The 23929-nt window shown below is 29.1% G+C and overlaps 2 protein-coding genes across 4 annotated transcripts; both read right to left on the bottom strand.

Annotated features, from left to right (window-relative positions):
• Positions 1–721: 721 nt before the first annotated feature.
• On the bottom strand, positions 722–4417 carry LOC103497687 (1-aminocyclopropane-1-carboxylate synthase 1). The gene is given in 5 exon segments (NM_001297535.1): positions 722–1678; positions 2241–2807; positions 3637–3797; positions 3901–4032; positions 4140–4417. Coding segments are annotated over 5 exon segments (1482 nt in total). The 5' UTR covers positions 4317–4417; the 3' UTR covers positions 722–1233.
• A 14620-nt stretch (positions 4418–19037) lies between these two features.
• LOC103497686 (uncharacterized) lies at positions 19038–23814 on the bottom strand. 3 transcript variants are annotated; one of them, XM_008459944.3, is made up of 9 exons: positions 23498–23814; positions 23118–23391; positions 21815–21916; positions 21392–21474; positions 21179–21295; positions 20847–20949; positions 20184–20778; positions 19879–20072; positions 19038–19411 (listed from the first exon to the last, which is right to left on the bottom strand). In XM_008459944.3, exons 1-9 carry the CDS (start codon positions 23614–23616, stop codon positions 19322–19324), a joined length of 1677 nt encoding a protein of 558 aa, XP_008458166.1. In that variant the 5' UTR covers positions 23617–23814; the 3' UTR covers positions 19038–19321. The 3 variants fall into 3 exon arrangements, with proteins under 3 accessions (XP_008458166.1, XP_050947947.1, XP_050947946.1); XM_051091990.1 differs by having other exon boundaries at positions 23118–23381; positions 23498–23813; XM_051091989.1 differs by having other exon boundaries at positions 23118–23384; positions 23498–23813.
• Positions 23815–23929: the final 115 nt, after the last annotated feature.

Consider the following 23929-nt stretch of genomic DNA (forward strand, 5'->3'; position numbering starts at 1 on the left):
CAACATGACACAACGATATATCGTTATCATTATAGTGACTAATCCAACAAACGTAATAATCTTGAACATACCATACCTTTTCTCAAAGTATTTGAAGTCAATAAAGTTTCTTTATATATATAATATTTACATCCTTTAAGTATGAACACTTTTGGATTTTGATGTTATCAAGAAATTTCCATAACAAGAAATATATGTATGTATATTCCCATTTGACTATACTTTTTCTATTCAATTGTAATATCTCATAATTGAGTACTTATTTATTTTTGTATTAAAATGATTTAAGTTAGAATATACACAATCCCACTACATCAAAATTACTCTTCCCTTTCTTAGTAGTATCTTCTATGAGTATTTAAACTTTACCCTTGTTTTTCTTTCTATTGCACTTACATATAATTGGAAATTTTTCCTTGAACTTGAAATAAAAATGGGTATGTAAAATACGAAAAATTGATAATACGTATACGGTGATTAGAATATTCATTAATTTATTAAATATTTGTTGTACGGATTCCACACAATTCTCTTAATAGCTACTTGGATGATCGACAATAAAAGAAGCTAGGTAGATAAGGTAGTATTGGAAAATTTTCATACTGTTGTAATACTAGAAATTTTATCGTAAAAATACAACAATGAAAGAGTTCGATCGTAATTATAATTAAGGAAAGACGATTTATTATTTCTCTTCATTTAATAATAACAAACACACATGAAAATTCAGCTTATAATTACATTAATAAAAGTGTTCCCAAAGGTTAGCTATCCAAAGGGAAATATAATACCCATAAAAATACAACCAAACCCTTAGCTTATGATCAATCACATTTTCTATCATATCCTCCCACCAAAAAAATATGAAGGGTTAATCATATTCACAGTGGGAAAAAAAATATACTGTTTTCCTATTTCTATTGCCAAAATAAACCAGAAAAATAAAATAAAACTTTAAGACAACACTAATTATGTGTTCTCCTTGAAAGCTACACATTTGAATTTATGTATGCAATATTTTCTTTTTTCCTCAGAAGTAGGTGGATTGTTGATAAGTTTAAGATGACTTTTGAAAGAAGTGCTTTTGGAGTGAAAATACTTTCTTTCACAAAACCTTTTAAAAATTTCAAAATCTCTTCACGATATGTATGAAAATTTTGAAAAATGGTTATTGATTAACACCAAAAAAACACTTTTTTAAGAAGTCAATATTCTCAAATTAGCTCATCCTCATTAAGTCTTGGCTCTCACTAGCGGGGAGTGAGGTGACATCATGTGGGGAGACTTAAGAACATTGCCCTCCTCATATCTTCTCCCAGAGAACGAGAAGCTTAACCTTAGCTTATTCTCTCGATGCTTCTTCTTTGGCGGCATTGGGATGGTACTGTTTTCCTTTTTGTCTATCTTTCCGACGAAGCTATGGATTCTATCGAGAGCAACACCGACGGTATTATCGTCCATGTTTGCGAAACAAACTCGAAACCAACCTGGCTCAGTGACATGAAAGGATGAGCCAGGAGAAACATTGAGCTTCACTTCATTGATAATCACTCGCCAAAGCTCCATTTCTGATTCAAAGCTTTGGTCTTTTAGTAGCTTCCTCAAATCCATCCATACAAAAAGTCCTGCATTGCTATTCAAGCAAGTGATTCCCATTTTCTCTAGTTCTTCTGTGAACCTGAAAATATGAATATATGCACATCGTTAGATTTACAATAAACCTATTGACTTGATTGCATCTAATCTTCATGTTTTCTCTTATCTTCATATAATAAAATTAAAAATAAAAACAATCCAATTGTAAAAAAATTGACATATGATAGTTTAGTTATTAAATATTATTTGAGCTAGATAAAAGATAAGTGTAATTCTAAATATACAAAAATAGTTATTAATGATCTTAATATGTTTACTTTTTGTATTATATTGTCATTTCTTCTTTTTGACAACATATATAGTGACATCTTGGATTTTGTGCAAAATTTCAAACCTGCAAATGGAGGGTTAATAAAGGTACCATAAAAATAATTAAATATTAAAGTCTTATTTTATTTCATTCAAAATTTGACTTTTTTAGAAAAACTTTCACATATAATTATCTTTTTAAAAGATTATTTTGGTCCATATAAATATAAATTAAAAAATTAATTACTCAAGATGAAGATTTTTCATTTTTAAAAGGACAACATGCATAACCAATAAAAAATTAACCATTTAAGTTTAATGATAGTTTAACAAACCTTGCATGTCTTTTTGCTAGCCGTTTTGAGTTCTCAACCAAAAAGTTGTCAACAAACTCCTCATCGGAGAGCATAGCGGCGAGCAAATGTTGTGTTTGGGATGAAACCAAGCCAAAGCTCGACATCTTACGAGCGATGCTCACAACGGTATCGTTATAAGAATAAAGAATTCCAACCCTAAAGCCAGGGAGTCCCATGTCTTTGGACAAACTAGAAAGTATATGAATGAGTTCCTTCTTGCAATGGTCCATATCTTCGATGATTTCAGCAATGCTAGTGAAGCTTGGGGATTTGAAGACCGTGGCAGAGTAAATTTCATCACAAATTAAGTGAATATTATTGTCATTTACAAAGTTGACAAGGCTTTTGAGAGTGTCACGATCGTATATTGTGCCTAAGGGATTTGAAGGATTGGTTATTATAAGACCCTTAACTTTGATATTGCTTTCTTCCGCCTTTTTATAGGCTACTTCTAAGGCTTCCCTTGTGATTTGGAAGTTGTTCGAGCTGTTGCAATGGACTGGAATTATTTGTGCTCGTGTTCTCCATTGGAGATCTCGATCAAACCTGTAAAACCATTCTCGATTGTCAAAATACAAGGATTTCTCATATATTTCTACAACAATATGATATTGTCTACTAACAAATTTTAAATTTGTAAAACTTTATGGCTATTTAATCTCGACAAGAATAAAATGAATGGTGGCTTATTATATTTGAGGTATAATATAAAAATGCAATAAAATAGATGAATGAATGTTACAAACACTAATAGATATTTTCTTGGAGAAGAAGGAAGTTGGTCTAAAGTCATTAATGGAGAAATGTACAGGCTAGACTTAGTGGACAGTGAGTTGTTGGAATTATTAATATAAGTAAATAAATATTTAGGAACAACATAAGTTATTTTATTTAAGTGGGTTATTATTATCAAAGTCAAAAGGGGTTTCATGAATAATAAATAATTTAAGAAATAATGTTTTTACTTTTGTCCATACAAAGCATTATTACTAAATAAATAGGTTTAACATTTTAAAAGGTTGACTTTAGAGAGGTCTAATTTTTATTCCTCATTAAAATTATGACTTCATTTCTTTGAAGAGGATGGTTGAAGATTTGACCTTATAAGAATTTCAAAACTTTCATATAGAATTTTTGTACAGTAATTAATTTTGTCAAATGGGTTCTCTCTCTCTCTTCTCTTTCTAGATGGAACATAAGGAATATTGACTCTTAAAAGCTTCCTCTCTCTTCTTCTCTCTCCATGGAAAAATGAAAAGGAAAGATCTTTTTTCTCGAGGAAAAATAAATAAATAAATAAGCCAATTCTTACAATGGTGAAAAAATTAAGGGAAAAACAAAAAGATGAAGAAGAAGAAGAAGAAGGAGAACTCACGCTGCATAATATGGAGAAGGAATCAAAAAGGCATCGCCCGGATCCGCTAAACAAAAGATGACGGTTTCGCTCGCCCCAGTAGCACCGCCGCCCATTACGATCCGACTCGGGTCGAATTTCACCCTCCCACCCCTCGCCTTCCCCATAAAACTTGCAATCGCCTAAACAAGAGAAAGAAAAACAATACCGTAATTCATCAGCTTCAAAAAACTCTTGAATAACTCGAGATGTGTTAGTATATGTATGAGGTTTTATGTATAGTACATTTCGAAACTCTGGCAAGCCGTGGTAATCTTGGAAGTTAGCAATGTCCTTGAAGTTCAGGAGACCTTCGTCGGTACAAATCGAGGCTTTCGGATGTTTTCTAATCCAATCGACAATCAAATCGGGAGAAAGCTGTTAAAATTTCACAAAAAAAGAAAAAAAAAAGTTAAAACCAAAATTCAAACACTACTGCTTGAGATCAAAACTATGAAAATTACAAAAAAAATCTTATACAAAACCTGATTTTCTGCTAAACCCATCTGAATAACACCTAAAGGATTATTCTCCGGGTGAAACGGATCGTTATCGTACGCTTTCCACCCGTCGAAATACGGTGAATCCTCGCCGTGACCGTCGCTGATAGCAATCTTAGAAAGAAGAACTTGGTTTGTTTCATGAGTTTGATGAAACCCCATTTTAATTTTGATGTTATACTTCAAAAATTGTCTTTGTTGGTGGGTATAAAACTCTCTCTCTGTGAAAGTAGTTTTTTTTTAAAAAAAAAAATGAGAGCTTTTGGGTGTTTCTTTTTTGAACATACGAAAGGAGGAAGAGAAGGGGAAGTGAATTTATAAGCAGTGAGAGGTTGGATCAAATTCTTTACATGGAAAATCAAACGTGAAGAAAATTCAATTTTTCAAAGTTCAAAACATGGAAAAAACAAGAATAATAATAAATAAATAAATAGTGATGCTTTTTTATTTTCTTCTTTTGTCTCTCTGTGTTGGAAATAAAGGAAAAAATAATTTAAAAAAAAAAGGAAAAAGAAAAAGAAAAAAGAAATTAGGAAGAGAGAGTTAAAATGAGAATTTGGTCAATAAGGCTGAATGGGTTTGCGTGGAGAGTGGCGATTGAAGGAAAGGACCAGACGATGACACAAATAGCCGACCGCACGCTCCCTCGTGCGTGTGAGACAATTTATTATTTCCAAAACCAAAACTAAACACATAATAAATGTTAGGTTACAAAAATATTTTCTTTTCTTAATAACCTCTCTCTCTACATTCTTTCCTAATTCTCTTCTTACTTTGTTATGAACTCAAAAGGGAAAAAAAAATGAATGAAAACAGTCATAAGTAAAATTGGGATAAGGTGGAGTTTGATGTGATCTACCAGTGTGATAGATATGAGTACGAATCTAAAAATCATCTGTTAGAAAACTAGATCCGATTGTTTGATTCAATCTCTTTTTAAGTTGAAGTGATGTTCTATTGACACATGGTTTTTCTAGTTAATACGTATTTCTTTTAACCTGATATACGAAAAGATTGGAATATATCATTATATATAGATGAATCCGAAATAATTGAGTTCATGGTAATACTTCTATCAGTGATTACGATACACTCAAGTATACATCTACTAGTGCTTATTACTAAATAGATGTCTATCATAGATAGAAAATAAAATTTGGTTATATTATAAATAAGTTAGTTCATTTTGCTATATTTGAAAACATTCTTTCGTTATAATTCTATAAAATTTACTATATTCACAGTATTCTTGACCACTGACTTAAGAATTGGAACATCCTAGATTGATGTAAAATTTCTATTGTTTTATAGGTCATCCTTTCTCCTAAGATTATAAATTCATGATTGAATTACATATAAGTTTTGATAAGTCATCCTTACTCAGATTTTTCTACGTCAACAATGTCTATTATTATAATATTTTTAAACTTTTATGTTGATTCAAAATGAAAATATTTCAGTCCTTTGAACTTCCTTTTGAAAGTAATCATTTCGAGATTGTGATATTTGTAATTTTGATGATATAATATACATACACAAGTGGTCAACTTGATATAATATATGTGTATATTATAATGTCCAAATGTGTGTTTTATGTATATTAAAGTCACTAGGGTTTGTGGAGGTGAGTATTTGAAAATTAGATATATGGGGTGGGCAATGACCCAAACATATTTATTTTATAATTACTTTTAAGTTTTGCGACACTAACATTAGATATGAGTTCAAGAAGCTTAGAAATTACTAAAACAGTTCATTTTGAAAATTTTCATAGACAAAATTTCGAATAAAATATGATATTTAAGAATTGATTCTTTTATTTGAATTCTTTCCATACCAATATTCTACTCATTTTTGGATGTGCAAGTGTTCTTGCATATGTAAATTTATTACACATTTGGAGGATGTTTTTTTTTTAGTTTAAAAATTGTTGCTTTGGTCTAAAAACTTGGACTAGATTTCTGATTTAGTTTTTAAGGATTTTGATTGGTGTAATTAATTAATTTGAATACAAATTCCTTAAAATTAGTTCTTGATTAAGATTTGTCATTAAGAAGGATGTGCTTACTTTAATCTAATTATATAAGTCAATTTGACTAAGATATTGGAAATTTTAAATAAGGAAAAAACATTGTTGAGGGAATCTTATTATTATAGAAATAAAAGTAGGAGAAGATTGATTTTAATTAGAGTGCATTATCTTCTTACTTAAAGTAACTAAGCATTTTATTGTCGATTATATGACTTAATTAGTTAAATTTCATTGATTCAAATATATACATTTTATCTTCTTTGTATTTTGATTCGTTGGATCTCTTTTTTATTTTGAGTTCTAATTAACTTTTAGTTTCTTTTGTAGAAATTAAACGATTTAATAATTAGTGTTATAAGTTTAATTGCACATATGTTCATAACAAAGTAGTTTTGACCACGCTTAATTGATCTAGATTAATCATCTTTAATTTGAGTTATAAACTTACTCATCTAGGAAATTTTGTAAAGAAATTTCTAACTTCCAAGAAGTAAAAGTTAAATCTTGCATGTGTTCTTTGAATTCATTTACAACTATTTTTGTATTTCAATAACGTAACGTTTGAATTCTTAGTCAAAATTTTTAAAAACGTTTTCTTATGTGTCTTCGTTTGACGATCATTTAATTTTTATAAATTGTGTTTGCTTTCTTACCGTTCTCTTACATAAATCATTTCAATCAGATACCTAGTCAAATTGGTTATTTCTTAGAAACTACTTTTTTTTTTAATTTGTAATTATTTTTAACGTTCAAAGTTTGAACTTAGATTTTGAAAATACTTCGCTAGATTATAGACAATGAAAACCTGTAATCAATATTTATCGGATTTTTGTTTTCATTGTCCACATTGTTAAAAAAATGTAAACAACGAAAAAACAAAACCAATATAACTGAAAATATTGGTTATAGGTTTTATTTTGAGTCGTAATTGTGTGATGAATGACAATTTTAGGGATAATAACCAAGTATATAGTAACATTCAATTGAAAATATATCAAAGTTTATTGATGCTAGCTAGACTTATACAACTGATAGATCTTTATGATTTATTAGTGATAGATCACCAAAGTCTATAACTTATAGACTTTGCTATAACCATAGTTCTTTTAAAATATTGCTAATAAATAATCCAGGAGAGAAAATAGTTTGTTTATAAATTTAATTCTCAAATATATTAAAATGAACTAGTTGTTATAAATTCCCTAAATGTGAACTCAATACCATTTCTATTATAATGTTTCGGAGAAGTTTGTCTCATGTAGATTGGTTCAAGTTGAATTGAGTTTAATTAATCTTTATATATATCTTAAATAAAAATAAAATTATTTTCTCACATTTCCAAACCTAAACGAAGAGGTACGAATTTTTTATAGTCTTAAAAAGATATAGTAACATGAAAATATAAAGACAATTATCTTTGATAGTTGAACTTTCAAACCGTCAGCTCTCTCAAAAGATTGTACAATAGATATGAATGGAAAGAATATGTTTTTGACTAAATCAAAATTCATACCTGAATCACTAATCTAATCTTAAAAAAGATTTAGGGACCAAATTGAAGAGTCAAAAGTTTGAGAGGATGAAATGGAAAAAGAATGAAAAGGTGGAAAGAAAAATAATGTAATTGGTGGTGAAGAAGGAGTAATGAAACTTCGTTGGAAGCATCATAGTGTAGATTATTAATTCCCACATGCTTTTGAATTGAAAGATTGACATTGAGTAAATTCAATAATCCTATAGGCACATTTTTAAAAGTGCTTTTTGGAGTGGTTTTGGACTTTTGCACCTTATAGAAATACTTTTATATATTTATGTATATATATATATATATATATATAGTTATGCATTCATAATAATTCTCACATTCAATATTATTACCTGTGAAATTATATGGAAAGATGGCATGTGTCATCCTTTTATAGTCTTGCATTTTTCTTAATATTTAGACATAGAGGGTCTCGGAATTTGGACTTAATGTGGTGATGAAATTTGATTGTTGTATCCATTTAAAGTTTCAAATTAAAGTTTCTCTCGATCAACTATAAATGATCTTTACTCAACATTTAGTATAATTGTTGTTTAATTTAAATACTTGATATACGTCTAACATGTTCATTAAACCAATGATAAATCATTTTGATTAAAAGAGATGTCAAAATATATAATAAATACTTGCTATATATATATATAGATAAGAACAAACTAAACTATTCGAAAAGTTAAAATATATATAAAAAAAAAAAAAAAAAAAAAAAAAAGAAAAAACTTGTAAAATTTTATGAAGTTGCACAGGGTATAAAAATACTACATTCTCATTGACGTCATCTCTCTCTTTTGTTAAGAAACGTTTGAGTTAAAGTCAACAATAATATGTCATACAACAGTGTAAAGATAGATATTGTATTTTCGGTGACACCTAACTTTTTATTTTTCTCTTCTTGTGCATGCGTGTAAGGTCTCAAACTTTCTTGGAGTAAAGAAGGACCGTGTATGCATAGTTCAATAGATTCGGTAAGATTCGAGAATGCGGTGGGAGGAGGTAAGGGAAAAGAAATGATATATGGTTCACACATAGATTTGACTCTGAAATAGGTGACAAAAATAGATGTGGGGTAGTAAAAGTTAGGGTTTCATGGAGGTTTATGTGGGGGCTAAAAATGGCAAGAAAAGTGTGGGACATGAGACTATCACAAACACCATTAGTAATAAAAAGAAGAAAACGCAGAAGATAAGCATGAGATCTTCGTTTTATTTGCTGTAATAAGAAGAAAAGAATGTGTACTGTGTGTGTGGATTCACATTACATAAAATACTTAATTCTCTTTGTTTCTTCTTTCATACTTAGTGTAGTTTTGAGCTACGTGAAACACTTCCCATCTTCTTTTTAAATCTACTTTTATATATACCTTTACAAAAAAAAAAAAAAAGTGAGATCTTTGATTCTCTCTGCCAAAATTTCCTTAGTCAAACTTAATATATCTTATTTTTACTTGTACATACACTCATCAAACTCAAAATATTAACGAATATAATACAATATAATTTCTTTTATAAATAACTTTATGTCAAAATATCGTTTTGATCTCCATACTTTAGAGTTTGTTCAATTTCGATTCCTAAATTTTTAATAAATCTTAAATTTAGTCCCTGCGTATAGATTTTTCGTTACTTTTTATTTTTTATTAATATTTTTACTATAAATTTTAAAAATAAATTCACATATTGTATTTTTTGCATGAAAATTATTATTGATTATTTAATCAATTTTAATAAAAAAAATTAACGTCGAAGAACTAAATTTAAGATTGATTAAGTATGAGAATTAAAATTGAACAAATTTTAAAATACAGTGGTGACCAAAACGATATTTTAAACGATATCACATTAACATTTTACTATATTTATAATGGTTTGAGATTTTGAGAGTGAGGAAGAGGTCGTAGTTAAGTAATGGAAGCAGCCAAATAATAAATAAATATTTTTGAAAAGAAAAGAGAAATCTTAATTATGAATTTTATAATAGATTTGTGTGTCTCTCTCACTTATAATGTGAAATCATTTAAAGTATTATTACTCTTTTTTTTTATCTCACTAATTTCAATAAAATCAAGCCGCTTTAAACTCCACAACTTAGTAGTATATATACACACACACCCTCTCTCTCACAAATTATCTCTTCATAAACATTAATAAACAAAGTTGACTTTAATTATAAACATATATATAAAATAATAGAATTTAATATTGGAAAATGACCCATGTTAATTAAGGAAGAATAATATTTATATTCACATTTAGTTATTGAAGACATGATTTTGTTTAATACTAAATTAAAATTCTTTCATTAATAAAAATAAAGAAAATCTAGTTTGAGTTTGAATCATATAGAAAAAGGGGAAGAGAGGAGGGTGAGATGAAGTATTCAAATTTGCAGTTTACAAAGTTTATAATAATAATATATGGATTTGGTGAAAAGTAAAGTTGGAAAAAAAGGTGTCACAAAGAATTATATAATTAATTATTAATTAAGTTTCCTAATATATGCATGCTTGAATAACAAGTTTGGATTAAGTAGATGGTAATCTTGTTTATCTAATTAAATCAAAATTTAATTAATGAAGTTTGTAGGAATTTTGGGGAATGAATTAAAGCTTGACAACTCTTTGTTTAATTATTATCTCCTTCTACCATGTCCAAACCAAAGACAAATAATGAAAATGGTGTCGTCTCTTCCTGTATGTTGCGTGAAGAGATTGTAAAGCTTTTGGACTTTTTTTTCAATGGCAAAGAGACAAGTGGAGAGAGAAAGTCTTTCTGCCAGATAGTTGGGTTACCATGAAATGTTTTTTTGAATCTATCCACCTAATTAAAAACGACCCCGTAAAGTTGATTTTACTAGTTAGGGTATATATATACACGTATGCAAGTATTTTTGTTCGAGAGATTAGATGTTTGAATTTTTCGATCTAATAATATATTTGAAAAATCGAACTTTAATTTTCGTTGGATTGCTGGTAACTTAACATAACATATGATCGTTGATATGTCCGAGTTTGATTATGTGTTATAATTAATATGTCTTGTTACGGTTGTAGGGTTTTTTGTATGGACAATGTTCCTTGCTACCCTAAACGAGGATAATAAAATGGATAATATGTTTTAAGCCTGTTTTCATTTTTTATTTATATATTCAAATATTTGTGTTAGAACACAAATATTTGAATATTTAAAAATAACATAAATATTATAAATAACAAAACTATTAAAAATATTTACAAAATATAATAAATTATATATATATATATATATATATATATATATATATATATATATATATATATATATATATATATATATATATATATATATATATATGAGTGATTGATAGAATCTATCGATATGTATATAAGGAAAATTATTGTAAATAGCAAAATATAAAATCAATCAATTATTTTTGCCTCTTACTAGTAGAAATGTATTAGTGTTTGTCATTGATGGTAGAGACATTAAAAAAAATGATGACCTAAAAAACTCGATCAACTCAACCTAATTTGTACGGTTTGAGTTATTAGGTTACTTAAGTACGGTTTGAGTTATTAGGTTACTAAGTACGGTTTGAGTTATTAGGTTACTAACTTATTTCGATTGGATCGGGTTCTGAAAATTTCATAAGTTGGACATGGGTTGGTTCATGACATTGATAAAAACAATCCAAACCAACTCCAACCAAGATAAACTTATTATTAATTTTAAAAAATATGTTTTTTTCTACTCACCGTACTCTTATATATACATATATTATATTCATCCTAATTTCACGAGTTATTTTTTGATAATTTATTCTCCAACAACTTCTAAAATCAGTATTTTAGACTTTGGAAAAGAACTTTTCTTAAGGTAAATTTTGATTCAATTAATCTTAACTCAATACATGAAAATAATTAAATAATTTTTTTACATGCTAGTATTTTGCTTACTTTTAAAACAAAATTTTAAATAAGTGACTCGTGGTTGGGTTTATTATTCAATAAAGATTATTTGGATCGAAGAAATGTACAACCCGAACAACTAGATTTGGTGTAAAATTAAACATGAATTTTCATATAATATAATGTCTAAAAAACTGTCGTTACGAAATGAATAGTCATTTATACCGACATATTGTACGTCCTACTCCATGGTTGGATCTCATACTTAATTCTCAACCTCAAAAATACAAAGGAAGAGTATCAAAATCAAATCAACCATAGCCACAAGTTTCTAGTCTTTTGTGTTAATCGTAAATTGTTTCAAGCTTTATTTTAACTATTCTTGTCTTTTTTTCTTAATCAGTCATTAATTTTTCTAGTATCGTGTCCTAATCTCAAGCGTTTAAATCCCTTAATTCTTTAACTAATATACCTAAAACATTTCACCTCCAATAAGGATAAATCCATACTTTAATTAGGTTAAATATTTAAATTTACTAAACTCCATATCTTGGAATAAAGAATAATAGTGTTTTTAAATCGATGGGCTTGACTAAGAAAAGGTGAAACAAAAGGGTTAACTATTATAAGTCGGTATCATATGGATTTTCTTAGTGGGTTTTCTTATACCTATTTATAGTATAAACGTATATATATATATATATATATATATATATATGTTCTAAGATTTTGTTGGTGGGAAAAATATAAAAGAAAACTCAATGGGACTTTGTATATATAATCAACCCCACGTTTCATTTAATGGATAGATATGAGAAAGGTCAAAGGGATGAATTTTGGGGAGAGGTGGTTTATTGTTAGTCTAAGTGTGTGATTATTTTGATTTTGTGATTGGAAGAGGAAATTAAAAAAAAGAAGATAAATTCAAAATGAGTCGAATTAAAGTAAAGTTTGGCTTTTGAAAATTTTAGATATATAGTCTTTGTGATCCACTCTTTTGTTTTATGTGAATTATTGTTTGGGAATTGAAAAAGAAAAGGAAAAGGAATGGGAGTAAATATTTCAAAATATTTGTCAACAATTAGGTTGAAATATACAAATAACTTACTCCTCAAAAAATTGTGTACTGTATTTCTTTATATAAACTGTCGGTTGTGTGAGTGAGTTTGTAATATCCTTCTAGTAGAGTGATCCATTCTATGGCTACCATGCTTTTGTCATCTCTCATCTCTCCTATTGTAACTTTCTTACACCGACTTTCCTACGTTGCTGGGTTGAAGATGATGATTTGGACACTCAGTAATGATATACTTTTATGGGTATTTTTTTCAAAATAATAATAATAAACTCAAGAAACCCTTTTTTTTGTAAAAAAATTTAAAGATGTGGGGTAGAAAATTAATAAATAATTAACCACATGTTCTTGAACAATTCTAGCTTATCGAATTTGTATAGTACAACTATTATACCGACAAAAGATTGAACCTTCGATTTTTAGAAGAAAGGTTATAGAATAACTCTCTTCCACGACACTCTAATTTGGGAAACGTTATCGAAGCACGTCAAATTATGGAATTGAAAGAAGGTGGTGAAAAGTAGTGTAGATGAAAAGAGTAGATATGTTGCATTTATGATGAAAAGGATATTTGGAAGATTTGAGAAGGAAGGAAACTAAAATTTATTTATTTCTATATTTATTTTTTTAATGTTTTCTTTTGGGTACAACTAGGAACACGATTAGTATTATATTATTTAGTAGCATGGTCTTGGTCGGTGGGGAATCCTTAAACGAAATTATGTAAATATGATGTTTGTATTTTGTTGTTTTCCTAATTTTAAGAAGAAGAAAAAAAAGTTAATTATATTATATTATTTTGATATAAAAGTTTTCCCCTTTTTAATAATGTTTTTGTCATTTCCCTATTTATGTGTTTCAAACAAATTTTATTTGTTATTGTTGGCTTTAAGCAAAATTCATTCATCTCTTATATTCTTCTTTCTTTTCTTTTTCTTCCTTTGAAAATAAAACGATGATGGTAAGACCAGAGTTCTAAATTAACTAAATTAATTTAGACATTGATCTCATTCATTTGAGAAGAAATCCTAACATTTTTTTTTTTTTTTGGACTATGAAGAAGATATATCTTTTTAGCATTCCTACAAAAAAAATATGTTTAATTTATATATGATTAAGAACAACCTAAATGACAGTAGCAACGTGGCATTAGAAACATAACTTAACTGGTCAAATTTGTGATATCTTTAAAGTTAAAGGTTCATTTTTTCAAACTCTATTTGTTCTAAAAAATCACAGTAATAATACATACAAGAAGAAAAGTGTATATATATATATTAAAAAGGAATTGCAAATATAAAAATAAAAAATAAAAATCTATCAAATTAGTCTATCATGTTAATACTGGTCTAGAACTAATAGAACATAATAATACTCTATCGATGTATGATAGGGTAGAAGTTTATCGTGAATAGGTTTTACTATATTTGTAATATGCACTTGATTTATTATTGTTAAGATTATAACTCATTATAATTATTATTATTTTCTCTTCCTTAAATATTTTCTAAGTTTTTTTTTTCCCATGATTGTAGTAAAGTGCCAAATAGATTATTGGTGGTGGACGTTCAACCTAGGATTTATTCAAATATATATGGCTGAGACAACAAAAATGGGATTTGTTTTGTTTTATTATGTCAGCCTAAAAATGAAAAGGAAGATATAAGCATATATGATAATAGCCCAAATAACCAGCCAAAGAAAAATATATGAGTGTGATATGAAAGGTTGATGGGAAGAAATGACAAGATATAGCCTACATTCATCCATCCATCCATTATTCTTGATCAAATCCAACCAAATTTGAATTATCCAACACAAAGTAAAAAGATATACCCTAACAATTAATAAGATATTTGAAAATAAGACTGTTATGAATCAAGAATTAATGACGTATAATTACAGTTAAAATTTTATAAAATATGTTTATGGTTGCATTTGAGTCGCAAACTAGAATAGAAACACACAAATGTAAAACAAAAAACAAAAGAAATGGATCAAATAATGTTGGAATTAGGAAGCAAAGGGAAAAGGAGAGAATGAAGAGGGGACAAAACGATGGAGGCTAGAAAAAGGTTGGAAGGAGGGAGGAAGCTGATGGAGAAGAAGGAGGAGAGGATGATAAAGAGGAAAAAGAAAAAATTAAAAAAGTATTTTAAAACCATCAAACTTCCAAAGTTGAAATGTGGAGTTTGATAATTAAATTTACCAAAATGCAAAGACTATTGTTGTGTTGTTATTTTATATTTAAGTCTAATTAACCACTCTATTGAAAAAAATACGTATATACATAAAGAAACTATTTTTGGTGCAGGAAAGAGAGAAAAATAAATTACTGTGAGTGATGAAATATTATGGTTTAGATAATGTATGACAAAGTTGGTTAAGTAAAGTGTTAATGTTCTTTGTTAGTTGTTGTTATTATTATTATTATTATTATTATTATTATTATTATTATTATTATTATTATTTCTTCCAATTACTTTTAGAACAATAAATTATTGAACATATTTTTCTAATAATGAGATTGGTGTCCGTCACAATTTCGTAAGAATGACTTCAATTATTAGGATTAATTAAGAATTAATTGCAAAATGTAAATATAGCATAAATTTTAAACATGATTTTTAGGTTCTTTTCTTTATTTTAATTTTGATCACATTTTGTGCATGGATTATGTGTGTCACATTTACTTTATTCTACATATATCAATTATTATTTATGTAACGTAACTTGTAATTATTACAAAAATAGATGTTGATACACATTTATCGATGTATATATCGTTATTAGTATATTATGAAATTTTGCTATGTATGTAAATATTTTAGTAATTTTATCATGAAAATAATTTTTTATATATCATTTTATAACAATTCCTATACCGTGATTTTGATAATTTAATAGTAAAATTAAATTTGCTTTTTAGTTTCATCTTGATACTCGATTTGTTTTTTTCATTAAATTAGCTTGATTTTGGTGATTTGATTTAGGTTTTTGGCTTTAATTTTGTTAGGTTGTTAAATTTGACGTATAATTTTAACGGTATAATAAATAAATTCTAATTTTGTCAACTACATAACTAATATAAAATATATAAATTAATTTGCTAGCTATATCTTTTGAACTTTTGATATAGCTTGCATGTTAATTATTATTAAGCTAAGCTAAGATCGCTTTTTTGTCGTACTTATTTGCAGTGAATTATGCATTTTTACATAAACACAACAAATATCGATTTGGTTTCTTAAAAAAACACTAATCAAATTAAAATTTTAATCAAGAGTTTTTTTAGATAAAGTTTCGTAGATATAAGAAAACTAAAAGAATAAACATACATGATTTTAAAGAAATTATATGAACATACAACATTTAAAGATGAAAATTAAAGAAAACGTTTTTTTTTTTGTAATTCATTCATGATTTTTGCTCTTATCCTTTTAAGAAATATAAATATATATATATATATATTTATTTTTTTTTTTTTTTTGATAGGAGACATGATATTTTGTGGATTAGTATTGGAAAGTTTATGGTCAAAGCCAAGGGGACAAACTTCAACACAATTGTCTGTTTTGACTTTTGAGTAAATAATAAAAATGGTGTAGTGAGTAAAAATGTATTAGCTGCCCACGTGGATGTGTTTGGTCTATTTTTCCAATTATTTGGCCTAAATTCTTTGTCCACCTCATCCCTACGTTGAACTTCATAGACACGTGCACACTCCTCCTTCTACTACCATTTCCTTCCTACTCATACCCACCTATTTTCTTCCAACTCTACTTGAACAAAATTATTGAAAAATACAGACATGTTGAGATTTAATTTCAATATAGCAAGTATATCTGTTTCTGATAGTATCCATAATTTATCTATAACTTGAAAATATTTTAATTTATTTTGCTATTTTTAAATATGTCTCTCTTAGTAATTTAGTTTTCTCTCTTTGATTTCATTTGAAGTCTGTTAATGAAAATGTAAATTGTAAGATCGGACTTGACATTTATGTTTACGAGAAGCATAACGGAATTTTAATTTTTAACGTAGTTTTTCTTTTTTCTTTTCTCTCATTTGTGTTGTTAAACTTCAATCTAATCCATAAGGTCAAAAATTTACAACCCTTCTTTTCTAAAGTGTAGTCGAGCCCTTCTTTAGGGATGGTGCGAGAAAGAGCTGATTTTCCTATTTTCTTATGTGGAAAATAGAGTCAATAAACAACTTCTCTGTCAACGAGGACAGCAAAAGAAAGAAAAAGAGATTATTTGTTAAATCTTTCAAAAATAGTTCTAATATCACCAAAATTAGGCGATGTATAATTTTCATTAAAAAGAGGCGTTGGATTTAAAGTGGTTGATGTAATTTTTGGAAATCTACATTATTAGATTTAATCAAACTACAAAAACTAAAATACAACACCAAGCTAATTAACATGAATATAACTCGACTAACCTAAACTTGAACGTACTATCAATTTTGAGGTTTACAATTCGATAATTTATCCTACATATTGTGAAAACAAAGGTGAGAATCATTCACATAGTCAAAACATGGAGAAGAAAACATTTATTACGAGGCATGTGTCGTAAAGTGATTGGTCGAGACAACAAAAGGGAAGGGAAGGGAAGGGAAGGGAAATTCTATAGATGAGAAAGGGTCACGTGTACCATAATGGTAGAAGAGAGTAGGGAGGATCACATTGAAATTTAATTGCGGTCAGCTAATTCATCATCGGCGGGCAGCAGACAGAAGAGAGAGGGTAGAAAGATGTCACTTTCGGGCAGGAAATAGAAATAGGCCGGGGCAGTCAACTTAAAAAGTCAAAACCGTGTGTATGCCTATAGAATTCCACGGCAACTCCCGATTACAAGACAAAAACTCGGCGGTTTTCTGTCTCGTAACTGTCAGATAAAAGGTTTGGGTTTTTTCTTTTTGTTTTTTCGGTAATCGTAAAGAAAATGTCGAGTTCTCATTTTTAGGATATGGATAAAAATTTTAGATTTATTATAAATAAGTTAAATAATATGTTTATTAACTAAATTAAATTAAAATTTTCTTATATTTTTATGCTTTTTTTTATGTCATATTTTACTTCTCTTATCACTTACGAATAAATAAAATTGTGAAAAATGCTTTCTATATATATATAATGATTAAATAATATACTTTCAAATGTTACCATAAAATCAGTAGCAATTTTCCTTAATAATAAAAAAATTGTTTAAAATTTAATCAAAATTTCTTACAAATCAAATACGCTGATTTCGACTAAATATTTATAAAAAGTAAATTGACTTGATTTGACATTTTACATTTTTAAATTACTAATTTAAGTTAAGAAAATATTTTAAAGAAAAATTATTAATCAAACATAGTTTTGAAAAGAACATATTTTACAAAGTAAAGTAAAAAAGAAAAAAAAAATCAACGTCTTTCATATAAAAAGATAACCCTACTCTTAATTTCTGATTATTATTTATTTATTTTTATTTTCAAACTTTTTGTCAACATTTAATCATTAATTATTCTTATCGAGTTGATTAGACATTTGATATTTTTAAATTTATATTTCAAATTGAGAAAACATTTTTTTTTAAAATATTAATCAAACATAATTTTGAAAATACTTTTTATAAAGTGAATTAAAATAAAGAATTTTATTTGAACAATCTCAACACCTTACTTATCTAGATAAATCAAAACCTCCCAAATTATAATAAATGGAATGTCAAATAATAGGAAGAAATTGAAATAATGAAATAAATATAACGCACAAAATCTGAAAAGTAATAAATAATTTATTTTAACAGAAAAAATAAATAAATAAATAATCCCCATAGGATGAGGAGAAATGGGAATATGACTTCAAAGTTCAAATCTTGGACCATAAAAAGAAACAACCTTCTTAACTTGGTTACTTTTTTTTTAAAATGGATTTTTAAATTAGGTTTAATTTTTTTAAAATATATAATTATTAGTCCAACAATTTGTATTCAAAATAACACTATAAATCATATAAAATAGATGAACTATGGTCATTGACATATAATTGAAATACTTGATTATATAAATAATCATCTAATCTAATCTTTGTTAGAAGTTGGAATTCCTACCTCAAAAAACAATCTCAATGACCAAAGATTTTTTTTTCTTAAGATAAGAAATTACAAACAAGCAATGAAATACATTATCAGACATGAGGATGAGCAATTGGCAAAGTTATATTATTAGTCATCAAACCACACCCGTGTTGGCTTTGAGAGGTAGTACTCAAGGTCATATCTACATGATGAAACTAGAGTAATTGGCACCTAAAAACCAAGATGACCGATCAAATTGAAGGCAATTGGTTGGAGATAACAAGGTGTTCAATCGGTGTCGATTGAAAAAAATCCAAACTAACAATGACTAGTTTGTACTTCTTCATGGTCGAAGTCGGTTTGAATATTTACTAAAGAGATCATAGTCGATCTGAGAACATTTTGGTAAAAAATAGACTCCAATTGATCGATGCTCGTCCCCTACTTGTAAGAACAAAAATTCTCTCTTCAAATGCCTAATTCACTTATCTTGCCTTCTTCAATCTGTTATGAAAATGACTAAATTTACACATACAAAACAAGCTATCAAATAGCTAGCACTTTGAAAAGAAGTTCTCTATTCGCATATTAACATTTTTTACTCCATTCTTGAACCTCTTTGTCCCTGCTGATGTTGCGTCACTCTGCACAAATTCACACACAATATTGATGGTCAGATATGGTTTGTTGAAAGCTGCACATGAAATTGAAATTTTATGTTCTATTCACTGAAGTCCATCTAGAATCTCTTGAGGGATGTTTGACTATCAATTTCCAAAGTTGGCGTTAGATAACTTTTAACTCCACCAATCTTAATAGTATTCATTACTGAAGTCTGTGAACCTATTGATGAACTCTGTCTTCCTCACCCTATTTTGCTTATTTTTCGAGAAACTCCAACTTTGCTCCCCAAACAAACTTCCTAACTTCAACTAAACAACTCTAGCACAAACTTTCTAACTTCAACATATTAACTCTAAACTTTAAAGCTCAACTCAACTTTCCAAACACCCCCAAAAGTGAAATGATCCAATCATCCAAGAAAAAGAACATGAAAACTAGATATATTTCAGAGAATGACAGAAAAGAAGAAACAAATTCATAAAATTACCAGTGAGGATTCATTTTGAGATCTCAGGACTTTTATTTGTCCACCTCTCCCGTCAGCGCCAACAGCAATCAGTTCACCTGAACGTGAACCTTGCATTGCACTTGAGCCATTGGTTTGTCCACGTTTGCACCATTTACCCAAATACATATTTGATCCATTAGGGCCAAGTAGTCCACCAGAAAAAGATATACCTCCTGGATATTGTATTGTCACCACCTCAAATATGTCAGTTTTTATCTTTCTTTGGGAAAAAGAAGAAACCGAGTATGTGTTACCAAACTCTACGCTTAATAATGTTCCGTTACCTGGCTTATTGAGTGATATGTGGCTAGAGGATTCTCGCCTAATGTTAATAAGGACAGCTTCAGGTTCTGCTGAGTCTTCAACCAACAAAGGCATGCCTTCATCCCCCGGGACAGCAGTTCTGACTGTAGTTGTTGAAGGCATAGGATTTACTGAGTTGGTTGTTTTTTCTGACGCCTTTTTCCGGACCAAATTGCAGCTGGTCAACTGCGGATGGTAAGACATTCGGTTTCCTTCCTCACTTATTTGGCTTTCCATAGTAGAATCTTTGGCATTCTCAACTTGAGAACATTCTGAAGTTTTCTTATTCACTGAGGAGCATATGTTCTCAGCTATATCTACCGTGGTCAAATAGCTTGTATGAGTACCGCTTGGAAAGTCATAAATTTTCTCTTTTCTAGAAGATAACGGTTCGTTGATCTGGCTTGCAGTTGAAGGTAAAGTATCTGCTGCAGCAGCGGACTTATTTTTTGCTGATACCATGTTACATTTACAACAAACACTACCCTGAACTCCTAGTTTTTTTGCGTCTTTCAAGCCTCTCAGAACTTCATTATCTTTATCTTCAATGGCTTTCTCTAGTTCTTGGACCCTTACCTAATAATAATCATACAACGTTAAATCGGAGCCAAAGAATAAGAGGAGACTTTTTGTTATGAGCTCACCTTTAGCTTATTTATTTTCCCATTTGCCTTCTCAAGTTTCTTACAAGAACGAGCCTCTCCCCTTCCAAGAAGATTGCACTTTGCCATCAATTCTTTATAACTCCTATGGAAAAATTAAGATTTTGTCAAACATTGAAAACGAAGAATTAGCCAGAGAAAATACAAATATATTCCTAGCATTGGTCTGATCTTCAAGAGTCATTATTATATACTTGAACAACACGGTTTTCTATTCATAAAAGTTGCTCTAAGATTTGATTTAAGGCCAAATAACACAATTTCGAAAAAAGCTCCATTATTTCAGATTCCTTAGGTGATTTGAGATAGTTGACCTATTACGTAGGACCAAGGATTTCCTTAGAATGTCAATTGTATCTTTATTGTCTGCTCCACTACCCAATGAAGAAAGCTTTAGGACCTCCTCTTCATCAAGATCCACTTCAGATATTCTGTAACAAAAATGATAACACTGTTGGTATGCAAAAACACAAAAGGGAAAAAAAAACTTGTTCCTTTTATTTTCTAATAACAAAACTCGCACTTACAACTTGAAAGCTGCAAGTTCTTTAGCTAAAGCCATACTTCTTTCGTGCAGCCTTTTGCACTCAACAGTTGAGTTTTCAAGTTCCTGCCAGATAAGCAGGCAAACACCATGAATGTATAACATAATCAGTTCGTAAAGGAAGAGATTGCAAGGGGAAAAAAGACATAGAATCTTAAAAGGTATTGAAAGTAGAGACAAAGAGCAAATACAAGTTTTACGTGAAAATCCTAATGAAAGGAGAAAAACATGCAAATCCTTCTTATTATTTTTTTATAAAACTAATGATACAAGGAACATTAATTTATAGGCAATAGAAGTCTAATTAAAATAATGAAAGATAATTAGGGCAACAAAAAAGACTAAAAAACCTTTGGACTTTCAATATACAACAAGCTCGCTAATTCTAACAAAAGGGATTGTTGACCTCGGATTTTAAATGAAGCAGTTGAGACATTAAAATTTTTTGTTTCATGGCATCATTCCTCAAGCCTACTTCTTTCTTCAGTTCATCCTGGCAAAGTTGAAGCTGAAACAAGATAATTTGATTAAGTACCACGTGTGTATATGAACCCATCAATAGTTAACATGAGCCAATAATAGCACAGATAAAGCTTTCTCTAGGAGCTGAAGAATTGAAATTTTGATGTTAAGAAGAAAATCATTGCTGAACGTCTCAAGTCGAGTTGTTTAGGACACAAGTAAACCAAGAAACTATTAGTTCGGAAGTTAGATTATACTGATCCAGTGTAGAGAAGCCTCCTTCCTAACTACTCAACGAATCAAACAAAATATGCATTATTATAATAAACCAAAATGTAGAATAAAAACCAGTTAAAAATCATACCTTCATAAACCAAGTACGTTTTTAACTTTCATAAGAAAGATTAATCAGAAAGTACAAAGCTATAACTAGAAGCGGCATCGCCATAAGACATCATCTAAGCCCCAACGCAACTAAAGAAATGCCAACTCAATTACTATCTTATGATATAAGAGGAATAGTTACAAACAGAAAACTCCTATCAACCAAGCTCCAGTGAGAAGCCTATAAAAAAATATTAAACTAAGTATGACACCTATTTTCTGTAGCTACCTTGCAAAGTCCTAGCATTGCTTTCCTATCAAATGTTCCAAACATAGAGTGGTAAAATCATCCCACCACACCAGATATGGTTGAGGATCCCACGTTGAGAAAAAAAACACCGCATTGTTTAAAAGATACATGAGTTACTTCTCTCCATGCCAATTAGTTTTGGATGGAATCTCCTGTTACCTAATATGATATTATAGCTCATGAAGGCCAAACAGGCATGCAGTCCAAAAATAAAAATTGAGACCAATCTAAAAATGATGAACCCAAAGACACTACTTGAGTGGAAATATTGAGTATATCACATTGGAAAAATCAAGAAACCTCACAATTTCATAAGATGGATTACTCCTCTCATTATCAATTGATTTTGATATGGAACTTATATCCTCCCAGAACCACTTATAAAGACCTAAAGAAAGCACCACTAAAACTAAGCACAACCAGATGACAATTAGCCCAAATTCTACCACTGTGTGAAAAGACTCAATGCTAAAGACAAAGTGAAGACTAAACCTTTTCAAAGACTGCACATTTCTAAAGTTGTAAGCATCTTAAAGATTAGCAATCAAACATCCAAGCATTCAGCATCAAACATCTAACCGTTCTAGTTTTCTCAACTACCAAGCAGAAATACCTCCTCGTGAAGCTCTTTGATATCCTTCCCTTGAGTTTCCAATGTCGAATTAAGCACTGATACCCTCATCTCCAACCTCTTGATCTCACTTCTCAACAACTCCGGATCTTTCTCAATCCAATCGGCAGGTTTCTTAGCCAGCATTGGATCATTCGCATCACCCACAGATTGAAAATACAACCGCGCAACATCTTTTCCCACACAGGTCTGCTTACACATAGGACAACTGTATTTCTTCTTCCCATTCGAACAATACTCAAACCACTGCTGTAAACTAAAGAACCCCAATTACAAATTTACAACACCTCAATGTTCCACACGAACAAAAAAATAACAAAAACGCCAATACAGAGCGAAAAATCAATAAATGGATTACTTACCAGAGCTCGTGGAAGACATGGCCACAGATTGAGATGGATTGAAGATCCTCGATGATGGGTTTTAGATCCTCGTAGCAAATTGAGCAAATGGTTTTGGCAATACCGCAACCATTGTCCATTGATTATGTTTCTGTAGGTTGTTGAATGATGAATTTGGGAAATTGGGTTTTGCTATGTGTTATGAGAAGAGAATTGGAGGGAAATTTTGGAGCGGAAAGATGAGAATTTTGAAAAAGGAATTGATTAAAACCATTGTCGTAGAGCGGGAAAGAGTTGGAAAGTTTTGACAAAAGATGAAAATTTTCTCCGTTGTCTTTTCTGGGATCTAATTTATATACTTTTTTTTTTCCAATTAAAATAACAACTCCACAATTTTTTCTCAAATTCTCATTAAAATATTTAACCTTTGAACAAAAATAAACAAATATTCGT

Source organism: Cucumis melo, chromosome 11 (genome assembly GCF_025177605.1).
Source record: "Cucumis melo cultivar AY chromosome 11, USDA_Cmelo_AY_1.0, whole genome shotgun sequence".
NCBI classification, from domain to species: domain Eukaryota; kingdom Viridiplantae; phylum Streptophyta; class Magnoliopsida; order Cucurbitales; family Cucurbitaceae; genus Cucumis; species Cucumis melo.

Bases quoted from the DNA above. Each gene is read 5' to 3' on its own strand.
- LOC103497686 (XM_008459944.3), bottom strand. From the start codon at position 23,616: ATGGACAATGGTTGCGGTATTGCCAAAACCATTTGCTCAATTTGCTAC. The intron at 21,475-21,814 runs GTCAACAATCCC...CTTATCTGGCAG, and splicing joins TGCTTCATTTAAAATCCGAG to GAACTTGAAAACTCAACTGT. The intron at 20,950-21,178 runs GTCAACTATCTC...ATTTTTCCATAG, and splicing joins TCCTTGGTCCTACGTAATAG to GAGTTATAAAGAATTGATGG.